This window comes from Anser anser (assembly GCF_964211835.1).
Source record: "Anser anser genome assembly, contig: HAP1_SCAFFOLD_106, whole genome shotgun sequence".
In the NCBI taxonomy this organism is placed as follows: Eukaryota; Metazoa; Chordata; class Aves; order Anseriformes; family Anatidae; genus Anser; species Anser anser.
The window spans coordinates 181,984-195,215 of NW_028153568.1; the positions used below are offsets into that span (position 1 = coordinate 181,984).

At 46.7% G+C, this 13,232-nt stretch overlaps 1 protein-coding gene across 1 annotated transcript; it reads right to left on the reverse strand.

Moving 5' to 3' along the window:
* Positions 1–881: 881 nt before the first annotated feature.
* On the reverse strand, positions 882–11,184 carry LOC310891914 (uncharacterized protein; the record flags this gene model as incomplete). Its single annotated transcript, XM_083854135.1, is given in 6 exon segments — positions 882–1,432; positions 2,215–2,748; positions 10,257–10,417; positions 10,625–10,662; positions 10,665–10,683; positions 11,155–11,184. Coding segments are annotated over 5 exon segments (396 nt in total), but the record flags the coding sequence as incomplete, so codon positions are not given.
* Positions 11,185–13,232: the final 2,048 nt, after the last annotated feature.

A 13,232-nucleotide genomic window follows, 5' to 3' on the forward strand; every position in this document is an offset into this window, starting at 1 on the left:
CTACAGGTGCTGGAATACCTTGTTTAGCAGTAGTAGCACTGGCTTTCCGAGTGGAAATCATCCGTAATCCATTTTGGCCTTCCTCAGCTGGTTGCTGGACGGGAGTTTTAGTTTCTTCTCCTTCCGCAGAAAGCTGGTCTGAAGGGGAAAAATCTATTCAGTTATGCATAGGCCAGATTGTTCGTGATTATGTAGCTCATGCAATGACACTTCAGTCCATGGTTCCTATAAAAAAGCTTTTTTTTTTTTTTTTTTTTTTTTTAATACAGCTACACTGACCTGATGAACTCGTAAGTAGACTACCCTAGGACAAAACATCTAGGACTCTAGATTCTCTCTGCAGCTTTAACTACTACACAACATATTACTCTTCAGACAAAAAAAAAGGAATTTCCTTCCTAGTTTCACATAGAGCTTTACACAACAGACCAACTAAAGCCAAGAGGGGTTCTAAGCTTTCCTCCAACATTTCAGGTTCTGTTCACTGACTGCCAGACAAAGCCACCAGTGACCTGACCAGACTGCCTGCCCTATCGCTAGTCAGACCTCAGGTCATCTGTGATTTATACATTGATTTACAGCACAAATTCCTTCCAAGAACCAAAGACTTACACAATCATTTACAGCACAAATTCCTTCCAAGAACCAAACCATGCTCACCATCATCATCTTCATCATCATCTGCAGCATTGATTACAACTGGAGGGTGTGTAGGGCTTGGGACATTTTCCGAGTTTTCCACTTTCATCACCCGCCTTAGCTATGGAGAGGGATTGGACTGGACAGAAAGTTTGTTTTGCTGCAGTGACATCTGAGCCACTTTCAAATCATCGTCCGCGGACTCAGGCGGACTTGGCAGTGTAGCTAGAGGAAGAGGAGGATCATCAGTAATATGGCAGTTTAAAACTTTGACCACAATGCACGAAGATGGTAGCTAAGGCAGATAACCTGCACAGACAATGAATTCAGCATCTCCTTTTGCCCATCCCGCCACTGTTTACACCGTGAACAATGACTTGCCTTCAAACAACAACACATCTCCCTACCACCCAGCAGAGGACGAAACAACAGAAAGCAAACTGCAAGGCAAATATCACACAAAGCAGAGAGAAGCTGAGCATGAAAGCAGAAAACAAATACCAGCAGTACAGCAGCAGTACACTCGGTTTAGCTGACCACCTAGGACTGCAGACCTTTTCCTGCACTCACAAATGGACGGTTACCTGATGTCTCCTACACTATTGGCACCCACTAAGTAATATGCAAAATTAATTCTTCAATACTTAAAGAAAAAGGACCTAAACTCACTCTTGCTTGGTGGTAAGAAGACTCCATCGATGTAACGTCCCTTTGCGTGATGAAAAGCACAGTTGGCTTTCTGACAGCCTACTGGCTGCTTCTCCCAGTAGCAGGGAATCTCACCGCGCTTTTTCTGAAGACAGAAAGAAAGACAAGCTCGTGATAACATGCACCTAAGGTTTGCAAAGAGATGCACAGTTCCAGGTCACGACAGCGATAGGGCTGTCACAATACAGTGCTGAAACATCATTCCAAAGGTCAGTTTATCACGGAAGTATAGTATTTCCGGGCATATTCACAAAGTTTGCAGAAGCTGTAACCACTATGCACGTTTAGCCCTGTCATCATTCAGTTTGAGAAGACAGGCACTCTCAGACATCAGTTTAGGGTGGGTTAAACTAATACGCCTAGGATTATACTAGGATTATTCAGAGGGAAAAAGAACATCTTAAATTGCCTACGTTAACTCTATCCAGAACTACTTCTTGGAGACTTCGTTCTTCTGCACCTTTAACTTTCCCCACTGCTTCCTAGCCCAGGCAGCTAGAACAGCATTATCTGAAGGACTCCGGGACACAAGAGACCTGATAGATCATTATCAAGCCTGCTCTCAGGAGGCTAGTACAGCCTGTTTATTACCCCCCTGCTCCAGCAGGTTTTAGCAGTCTAGTTAGCGGTTATTCTGCATCTGTTGAGACAATACTGTCGGCGTCTAATAAAAGAAAATCTTGCTAAGACATACCTAAGGCATTGATTTTATTTCCCTCTCCTTCCTCCCACCCCCTCCCCTGCTAACAGAAACCAGTGTAATTCCAAAGCAAATGACTCTATCCTGCAAAAGCACAATCAGCACACCTACAGCACTGAAAAATGCTTTTGTTGATTTATTTTGAGAACACATCTTTAGGCACTCACGTCAATTTCCATGTGTCTGAATCGGCAGACATTCCTGAAACAACGACCCTCCTGCCACAGCGTGCAGACTGTCTCGTTCCCCAGAGCAGCTTCGCAGTGGCGGAAGGAACAGTTGTCTCCCTGTAACCAAAAGGAAACCAACAAGGAAAATATAGTACAGCCTCAAAAACGTCCATGCTACTGCCTCAGGTTGCTACGATTGAATTCAGAATCTATCTGGTTATCACGTTAACCAAAGACCAGTGTGCCTCCTCCTCCTACTCTACCCCTTCCTGAAAAAAATGAAAAAAAAAAAAAACCAAAAACAAAGCAAAGCAAAGCAAAAGAAACCCAGCCATACCTTGGTACAGGTAGAATAGAAATAGAAGTAGCAATCGTCTCCTTGTTTAGACATGCCGACAAGTTCTGATAACAAGCTCGGGTTCTCTCCACAGCGACTTCCTCTGCTCTTGGAGAGAGCTGTCTTCACCCTTGCTTGGGCTGAAAGTCTTCCACTGGCTTGTGATCAGTGAAATCTTCTTTTTAAAAGTAACCCTAAACAAAGTACCAACAAGTGAAAAATAATGAGTAACAAGCATTTTTCCAGCTTTCTTCTGTTCATCAAATTAGTCTCTTGAGGAGAGCAATGCCTTGAAATCAGCTGTTACGGGAACTAACACAATATTAAACTAAAGTTCTGTAAAGCTGCCAGGAGCTTTGTCAGCAAGTGTTCTCTTCCACGTCCTCAATAATATGCCTTGGAGCACACCTGGAAGCCTGAAAATGGAGTCACTTCTTCAAAAACCACCTGATCATACATGCAAGGCAATGATCAACTATGGCTACGAGTAACTTCTACAGAATGCAGTATGACGCGTTAAATAGCATGTTCCAGTCACTGTGGGTCTTCGAGTTCACCTACCTGGACAACCTCAGCAAAGTTATTGATCTTCAAAGACTTCCAGTTAACTTCTCCTGGAGGCCGAACCAACACTGAATCCGTGAATTAATGATAAAGGGGTAGGAAGAATTTGCCTCTCCACTTTGCCAAGGGAACCTCTCATCCACAATTCAAACGTAGGATGTGCTTTTAAACAGCTTATAACTAATGGAGGAAGCAAGTCCATCTGAACACTCTCTCAGACTGGAGACAGCCAGGGTTAGTTAGCTCTTCAAAAAATAAAAACCAAAAAAAAACCCCCACAAAACAAAACAAAAACAAAAAAAAACAGTGCCTTTAGAGATGAACTCGTGATTCAAAGTGGCTGCAAAAATGAGGATCCATCTTCCACAGCCAGACAATTTGACTTTTTTTTTTTTTTTTTTTATTCAAAATTCAGTATGTTCCAATCTCTGGTCTTCAAGATTTCTTCACCTATTAAGAAAACACTAAAACCTTTCCCCGTCTTTATTACCTGTACAGCAAAAAACACACCAGTGCATAGAAATACACAAATGTGCATACGCATACACACATATGTGTTTAGACACACACACGAGGAGTGAGTGATAGAAAGTTAGCGAGAGCGACAGTGGAAATCAGAAGTTTTGCCTTTTTGACACAGAGAGCGCGTAAAAACTCTCTCATTTTGAGGGAACTAGAAAAAAATGGAGGATCTACCAAATATTTTGATGAGTATGCCTTCGAGGCCAATGCTTTATACCATGAGTGATCTGGGGGCCAGCACACAAATATGCATACATATGTACATGCATACAGGATAAACATATCTATACACACAAGCGTGCACAGTATATGTTGTATGGTATCCATATGGAGAACAACTCGTAGCCCTGATCAGACACGTAGAGTTGCAATCAATTAACAGCAGGAAGACAGCAGATCAAGGATACAGCAAGCTTTGAGAGGCAGGGCAATGCTCACTTTGCCAGTGGCATGGCTGCATGATACCAAGAATTTTGAATTAGTTTGATTTTTTGGAAGCAATTTGTTTTCTTTCTGCGCTGTAGCAAATACCACAGGTTTGCCATCACGTGCTGTTCCCTAATCCATATATCCATCATCATCCATTGCTGCAAGATCATGAAAGGTTAGAAAAGATGACTAAGGTCCAATTTAACAGCCAATGATTTTTCAATGACCAGAGCTGCAACAGATTTTATTTAGCCACAAGCAGGTTTTTTTTTCTGATGTGAAGTCAGATATTTTGATTTTTTTTTAAGACACTAAATGTCATAAAACCTGCAACCAGACCAGATAAAGTTCAAATTAGAGTGATTCTGAATCCTTTCATTAAAATGCTGCACATTTCTGTGCAAATTATTTCTGACTCTTCTGGACAAAAGCGGATGAAATAGTTCTTACAAATTAATAATAAAAGGTTGGAACCTTTTACTCACACAAACACTAGTGAATTTTCCAGGAAGTATTATTTTGGCAGGGAATTTTCCCAAATCTAAAGGGGAAAAGTTGGGTTCTCGTATTAGTTGTTGGTTTTGACTGCTTGACAAAGGGAATAAAAACAGTAGTTAAGTGCAAGGTTTCCTTCTCTTCTTTAGTATTGAGAGGAATCGTCACTTCCGACCTTTAGCACCTTCAGAAACACACTTAGTGCCATGCAGATTCCTCTGCATCTACTTCTAAAAATTACTGGTGCTCCTTAGCATGGAAGTTGGACTTGAAATCTTTTCCAGATTGAGCTCTTTTGAATGCCCAAGGAGCTCATCATTTTGCTTGTTGCCTTCCATTTTCCTGAACAGACCCAGAACGCTGTTCAGGGTATGAATGGATCTGGTCTAAGGAATGGGAAGAAAGCAAAAACCAAGGATACCTCACAGCCCTAAATGCCATAAAAAGCAGTCTCATTTTAAAAAAGATCTCCAAAGCTTTTTTTTTTTTTTTAACTGACATCTGCCAATATGGCGATCCAAGTGCTGAACAGAAACCAACTGAACTAGCCCCTGAAAGCCTGAATAAAAATGAGTAACTCTGGTGCACTCAGCAGGTCTGTAATAGAAGTTGGCAAGAGTTTTAGATTTCTTTTTTCTCCAGGGTGCTAGTAAAGTTTTTGCGTTACGAGATTTTGAACTCTTTTTGTACAAAAGAATTACAGATGCACTACAGTCACGGTAGCTGGGGGTCTGGAAATACATGCCAACAAGTGTCATAAACTTTGCCTTTGCTGAAGGAAGATAACTAGTCCAAAGAAAACCTGTCTAGTTTGTTTTACAGGCTTGTCTTTCTCAGTATGGAACAAACTGACCTCCCTGGTCTAACTTTCCAGTTGGCTATTCTGCCTTTGTCCTGGAGAGAAGAGCAAGAAGGGAACAAAATATTTTTGCACTCCAAAAAATGCATTAGGGAAGGATTATCACACCTACCTAAGGGTAATTTCTTGTTTGTTTATAAAGCACAAAGTCTTTCTCTTGGACAGTCTCTGTTGCTGGCCTGTTTTGTGCCTTCCATTTATAATAAAGGTATTAAAGATGCTTACCCCGTTTTGGTGGTTTTTTTTTTTTTTTAGAACAGTGTAAGCAGACAGTCGGATGACAAGCAAGAAAGAACAGCATAAACTCCTTGTTGTGACCCTGCTTTTTAATCACCCAGCATCAGCCTGGCTGCAAAACAGTCTCCGCTGATTTACCTGCTTGTTAAAGCACCCCACAGGCTGCAAGTGTTGTGTGCTAGGTGTCAAACTATATTTAACGGTGCATAGGTAAACCATTCATCTTCCCATGGTCGAAGCACAGAACAGCCCCCTGCTAGCACAGCTCATCCTTGCTGTAACTGCTTTTAAACCTATTTGTTGGTAAGAAAAGAGCTCAGTACACCACCTTCACAGGGCAAAAATTCACATGGAAGAGCAGAAAAACCCAGAAGTGCTTCCTGAACTTCACGTTACCAACAGCACCATCGGATTTAGATCCTGGCCTGGCATCCAGGATGCACGGCCTGCAAGCACTGCTGCGATGTGGAAGTGCCAAGGCAGGTTTTTGGCCTGCCCTAAAACACTTTTTTTTTTTTTTTTTTACAAACAATACAAAGAGTGTGCCAGGTATGCTGTAATGCCCGTGTGCCAGGTCAATAGAGGATATCCAAACAACAGAGGCGCTTCTCCTAATTTCCCGCGTGAAAACACTTTCACAGCGTTCTTTTCACGAAGAAACCCCTCTCTATCTTCTCCAATGCTCCAGGACCTGCTGCAGCTGCAGCGGCTGCGCTGGTACAACCCGCATCTTTGACAAATCTTTTCAACAGTTCTGCTTTACCTCGGCACAGTTGAGGTCACTCCTCTTCCTCTTCCAGCTGAGGAAGCAGCTTGCGGGCTCTGCCACACGGTCGGTGCAGAAGCGAAAGCTGGGAACACAGCAGTCAAACTCTCACTGCTAACGAAGCCACCAGGGCAGAGGGCTGACACAGACCCGCCAGAGGCGAACCGTACCCGCTCTCCCTCCCGGCTGCGAGGCTCGCCGCAGCAGCCCCGACCCGAAGCGCTCACAGTGCTTTGCTTGGTGATGTCACCGATGAGTCAGAGTCCCCAGATGAGCATCTGCCTTGCCACTCTTTAATGTTGGTGTTGTTTTTTGGTTGGTTGTTTGCTTGCTTTTGAAACTTATGCAGGTTATGGTAAACCTTCAGGTAAACCACAGATCAATGGGGAAGAAGTCCCACACGAGGGAAGGCCGTGCTTTTCTTCCAGGCAATGGCGCATGCTTTAACATGCTGCATTTAACAAAGAAGCTCTCTCCATTTTGCGCAGTGGCAACAGGCACGACTGCAACACACGCACGTGTAGGCAGCACCTGCAGGTCCCAAACCCTTAACCAATTTTTAGATAGCACCAATTTTTTATGTAGTTGCTTTCCCTTCATCCATAACCCCTTTTTTCCTTTCTTTGTATCGGGTGGCTCTCCTCCATTGTTCTCTCTGTCATTTTCCTCCCCAGTGTCTGAGCAGGCACTGGGAATCGTTTCCAGAGGAAGGGTACTGCTGAAGCTACAACATTTACTCTCAGGGAAAAGAGAGTATGTGAAAGAATACATACTTCCTTTCTTTTTCCTTTTTTTTTTTTTTAAATCTCTGAAATCAACGCTGCGGCCTGGCAGCAAATAACTATGGGAGTAATGATGATTCCTCATCCTCACTGTAACGTTGTAGTTAATGTCATAAAGAAGCAATTTCCCCAGACAGTGGCCATTTGAGATGGGAAGGGGCAGTAAGAGGAAGTTTTCCTTAGACTAGCTCTTCCCCCAGAACACCTCGCCATCCAGCAACAAATTCAATTCACCTGCTCCGCCTGATCAGTCAAACGCGCGTCCGACTCCAGCACACGCCACAGCGGTGGTTCTGACGTGGTTTGAGAATCACCTATCCGCAGAATATCTCGGGTTTGTACACTCAAATAACGCAGTCTTTTCCAAATAAGGCCCAGAGCTCACACTCCGAGTGCAGCCTAACAACACCAGAGGGCCGGTAGGCTAAACATTCCCATCCTGGCAACAGGACTGACCCGGGCAACAGTAAGCATCCCTTCTGCACTTTCATCGTGAACATCAGCATAAGGAAACAGAGACCTCCTCGATCCAAGTTTGAACAAACCCAAGCGGGTTTGAACAACCCAAGCGGGTTGTTTTCAGCAAACTAACGGAGAAATTAAGGTGACAACCGCGTGCATCCAGAGTTAGTCAGATCCCGAAGGCAGTTCCTTTGGGAAACGCAGGAGCAGCGCGCCAGATGACGGCTACCTTACAGCGCACCCCTCAGAGGCACTGCTACGAAAGGAAGGCAGAAGGTTGGAACTCAAAATAACTCGCAAGGCGGGTTAAGGGGGAAGCTTTAATTTCCTGAGCAGAACCTCCCCCCTGAAGACAGCCCAGGGACTCTTTGCTTCCCCAGGGAGACGGCAGGGACAGGGCAGGGAGGTGGGATGGAGGGACACAGGGCCAGATGGACGGCCAGACGGCCGGATGGATGGACAGACGGCCAGACGGACGGCCAGACGGCCCAAAAGGCCTGAGCAAGGGCTGAGGAGCGGGAGGGAAGGGCAGGGCGAGGGGAAGGGCGGCCCTGGGCCTGACAGGGCACCTTGGGCCTAACCCCGGGCAGCAGCTCCCCGTCTCACAGGGCCCGCGGGGGGCTGCCTGTAACAGGAGATGCGGGCAGGTAAATTTTACAAGCACTGCATCACAAATACCCTGCAACACCTGAACTATTCACTGGGGCAGCCTCCTTCCTCACCTCCTGAAAGCTCCAGCTGGCAAACCAAGGACAAAATGAAAGGCAGATGTGGAGGACCTCGTAAGATACTGTTTTGTTCCCTACGTGCCCACTGCTGGTGACACGTAATGCCTCCTGTTCCCGAACGACATTGGCACGTTACATCTTTACTACATGCTGAAAGGAACTCAGCAACTTGAACACAACTTAGAATTACCCATCCCGGCAGCAGGCTGTCCAGCTGAAGCTGCTTTAGCCAATCAAGTGTGTCGTGCTGCCCCTCAAAGGTTTCTTCCTGGGAACGTCTGCTGTGACACTCCTGACGTATTACTTCTCGGAATGGCAGAACTGCGCTGGGTAGGCCCCACAGCAAGACTCGTATTTCTGTCCTTCCCTTTCAGGAAAGGATCTCCCACCTTGAATTTATTAATTTTCATGATGATGATACACAAATTGAAGTTTTGAAAAACTGAATGCTGATTAACAGATTTCTAGCACAGCCTGTGCATCAAAATTCATTTCTCTCCATTTAGGTAATCTTAGTTTCTGAGTTACAGTTACAGTCAAAATTTTTCTTCTTCGATTTTTTTCTTTTTCTTTTTTTTTTTTTTTTTGTGATCAGAAAAACGAGGGGACTGGCTGTCCCAAGTCAGCCGGGGAACTTCTCTTTGGTCGATGCATCAAGCAACTCAGCTCTCTTGGGGAAACTTAAATAGAAAAGACAGATCTCCAAACGGATAAAAAAAATAAATCAAATGGTAAAAACCCAACCGACACATCTGATACCCCAGCTTATTGAACAGCACAAGGGTTTAATCTACAGGCTCTGTCCAAAGCAGCAAGAAGTGACAGATTTAATCCAAACCAGTTGCCCGCTCTCACTCTCTGATCTGGAGACGTTATTGGACAAGCATGCGTAGCAGTAACACTTGTAAACACTGGGTTACTGCACCACAGCCCCAAATCCCTCACGGGCCCACTAAGATACTTTTACTGACTGATCCACAATAAGCACTCCCAAAAAGATTCTCAACAAGTTAAACCCTGTTTAGAAAGAATCTGAGGAACCTGTCACTGCAGCAACAAAGGGCTGCAATTGCATGCAAAATCTCCAACACCCTCCTTAGCACCCTGCTAGCTCAAGGACTGTGTGGGGCTTCCGTGCCCTGAACGAGTCCACCCTGGCCACGTAATGCAGATGTAATGGTCAAGAAAGCACATAGCGTTATCGAAACTTATCAGATCCACAGCAAAAAGAAAAGCCCACGCTTCTATATTTCTCCTCCTTCTCCATTCACAGAAGGAAGAGACTGAAAACAAGCAGATTTGTGGTTTACATTTACAGTTAATGTGAAAAATGGCTATTTGTGAAATACATCACGTATTGTTTCAAGCTACAAACAACTCGCTCCCACAAAGGAAGGACTTTTGACCTCAGCATGCAACCCCAGTTACAAATAACTTCCTATCTACCAGCGGGCCGCGTTCCCCTGGCACTCAGTCACTCCGCAGCACGGCAGCCACCTTTGTTCTAAGGATGGCAAATTCTACTTAGAAACGCTCTGTAGAAGAGTGATGCTGTCCCCTTTTAACACGATCCGGCCTGCAGCACAGAGAAGGGAAAGAGGGGATTAGAGAGAGCCCAGAACCTGAGAATAATCTCGTGTTTTCAGAAAGTGTTTCGTGTGGTTGAGCAGGGTTTTGCCCATCATGCAGAGTGCAGGCCGCCTGGTATTACACGTTCCAAAGGCCAGAACTGGTCTCAGGCAGGGACAGATTCTCCTTCATTCAGCAAAATCAGCAGCTCAAAAATCATCAGGGACAGAGATGTAGCCAGGAATTGCTCACTGAACTTCAACAGCAAGGCTCGTCACACGGTTGATACCTCTCAGTGCTGCTACCTAGAAGGCTCACCCGGGCAGGTTTCAGACCGCGCGTCACTCGGGTTGCACAGACACACGACACACCCAGCTGTTTCCTTGATTTTGTCTTGGAGTGAATCTCCTCTGCGTCATCCAGCGCCAAATTCACGTACTCGTCAAAGCCCTAGAAATCGGCAACAGTGGCAATTAGTTCAGCAACAACACTAACCATCGTCAGCTTTGCTGAGCCAGGCTGGACAATGAAGACTAATTGTTAGAGAAGCACGATTTCTTTTTTCCCTTGGGCTAGTTTTTCTTGACAAGAAAAAATAGGATTGTGAATGAGGGAAAACAAACTAACGACGTAACGTGGGGTCGTGCTGACACTCACGATGATGCAGCCTTCTATCCGCACGTTCACTTGCTCAGCCACACCTGGATCCTCGAGCTCTGCAGAACGAAGGAGGAGAGTAAATTGGAACACAAACACCGCGAGCAGTTTTGTTCTCTCTCGTGTGTTCAGAAATACCCGCTAACCATAGCCGCTAGAGCTCCCAAACACTCCAAGGAGCAACTCTCAGGGGCAGTTTCAATTAACAGTCTGACATTTTAGAGTCTTATATGACTGGGTGAATACTACACGTTTGCTGAAGGACACGTTTCCAGTCACAAGGGAACACTCCTGCAAGCCCGGCTGCACGATGCCACTCCCGTTAACACGAGGGCGAAACGCCGGGCTGCGCAGCAGCTCCTTGTACCCACCAGCACGCCGCACAGCTCTCCATTCCCCACAAACCTGCCCCGAGCAACGGGTGGGAGCCGAAAACTCAGCGAGGGAGATCCCCGGACCCTCCCCGCTCCCCCCACCCCCCCCAAATCCCCATCCCCATCCCCTCCCCGTCCTCTCCCCGCGCTACTCACGCTCTGCAGGTAGCGGAAGATGAGGTTCCGGGGCGCTGCGTGAAGGGCTCAGCACGGGGACAAGAGCTCCAGGCCCGGGACAAGGCCTCAGGACAAGGCCTCAAACCCTGCAACGAGGCCCCAGGGCCCCGGGACAAGGCCTCAAGGCCCGGGCCGAGACCCCTGAGGCCGGGGCCGCCCCCCACCCACTCCCCCGTCGCTCCCCGGCCGCAGGAAGGCTACGATGGGCTGCACCATCACCTTCTGCACCTTCTGGTCCTGCCCGCGGTACGCCATGGCTGCCGCCGCCTCGCTGCTCCCGCCGCCCCTGCTGGGCCGCCTCCGGAAGCCCCTGAGGCCGGGCGGGAGCGCGCAAGGGACGCTGGGATGCTGGAGGAGCGTGGGGGGGCCGCTCTAGCAGGCCGGGAGGACCGCGTCTCTATGGTTGCAGGCAGGGGTCCCTGCGCCAGCTTTATTGGCGAGCAGCGAGGCTGGGGGGGGGAGGGGGGCAAGACAGCCTTAAATAAAATACGAATATAAAAAGTGTTATAAATGGCTGAGTGCCAAATAGGATTACAATCAAAGTTTACAATTTATTAAATGCATAGAGGCAAGCAAGCAGCGCTGGGTGCGCCGGGAGTCTCTGCTCCCCCAGGACGCACACCTGTTACGTAAGGCGGCTGGTTTTGATGCTCCCAGGCTAATACATATTCATTACTACTTCGAGAAGAGGCAGGGTTATTAGAATTGGTTTCCGGAATCCGAAACCCCTCCCAGGGGCGCCTGCGTACCAGTCTCTGGTGGTCTCTCGGGGCTTGCTCGGGCTGAATGCTGGTTGTCTTCCTCTCAGGCTTTTGTCCTTCAATTGTCCTTCAGCTCCCCCTTCCTCCTCGTTTGGGAGCCTCTACGCCGGATTTCAGAAACTCTAGCAACATCCCCTGCAGTAGTCAGCACTTTTCCCTAAAAACCTGTTGTGGTTTAACCCGGCTGGCAGCTGAACACCACACAGCCATTCGCTCACCCTCCCCCCTCCCTCTCTGGGATGGGGGAGAGAAACGGGAAAGTGAAGCCGGTGAGTTGAGATAAAGACAGTTTATTAAGACAGGAATATAATAATAACAATAATAATAATAATAGTGACAATGATAATAGTATTAACAATAATAATGTGTAAGAAAACAAGTGATGCACAATGGAATTGCTCACCACCCGCGGACCGATGCCCAGCCTATTCCCGAGCAGCCGGCCCCCCCACCCCGGACAGCCACCCCTATATATTGTTTAGCATGACGTCAGATGGTATGGAATACCCCTTTGGCCAGTTTGGGTCAGCTGTCCTGGGTCTGTCCCCTCCCAGCTCCTGCTGCACCCCCAGCCTGCTCGCTGGCAGGACAGAGCGAGAAGCCGAAAAGTCCTTGGCCTGGTGTAAACACTGCTCTGCAACAATTAAAACATCAGCATGTTATCAGCGCTCTTCTCATCCTAATCCAAAACATAGCACCCTACCAGCTACTATGAGCTACTTAACTCTGTCCTAACTGGAACCAGGACAGATATCCACCCCTTATTCCATACCATTTATGTCATGCTCAGGTTACACTCTGTCCAATACATTCTAATTAATCACCATTTTCATCTATGATATATAGCAATCATGGTAGTGATGACATACATTATTATATAATAATTAACATACTACAATTCAACTCATAGGCTATTCTCACCCAGTATCAAATCCCCTTGAGGTACACACCGGACCTCCCCATTCTTTTGCATTACCCACCAAGTGCATCCAGGTCCCTGAGCAAAAGCAATTCCACGAATGGGTTTGCCTTTTCCTGAGGCAGGAGTAGCCCGGACTGTTTTACCCAGCATGTTTCTTACGTGCACTACAGGAACTTTATCCCCTTCTACAGTGCGTAACAGGTTTGATTGGGCAGGTCCAGCTCGGTTGGCAGATCCCCTGGTATTGACTAACCAGGTGGCCTTTGCCAAATGTGTATCCCAATTTTTGAATGTCCCAGCACCCATTGCTTTCAGCGTAGTCTTCAACAGTCCATTGTATCGTTCAACTTTTCCAGAGGGTGGTGCATGATAGG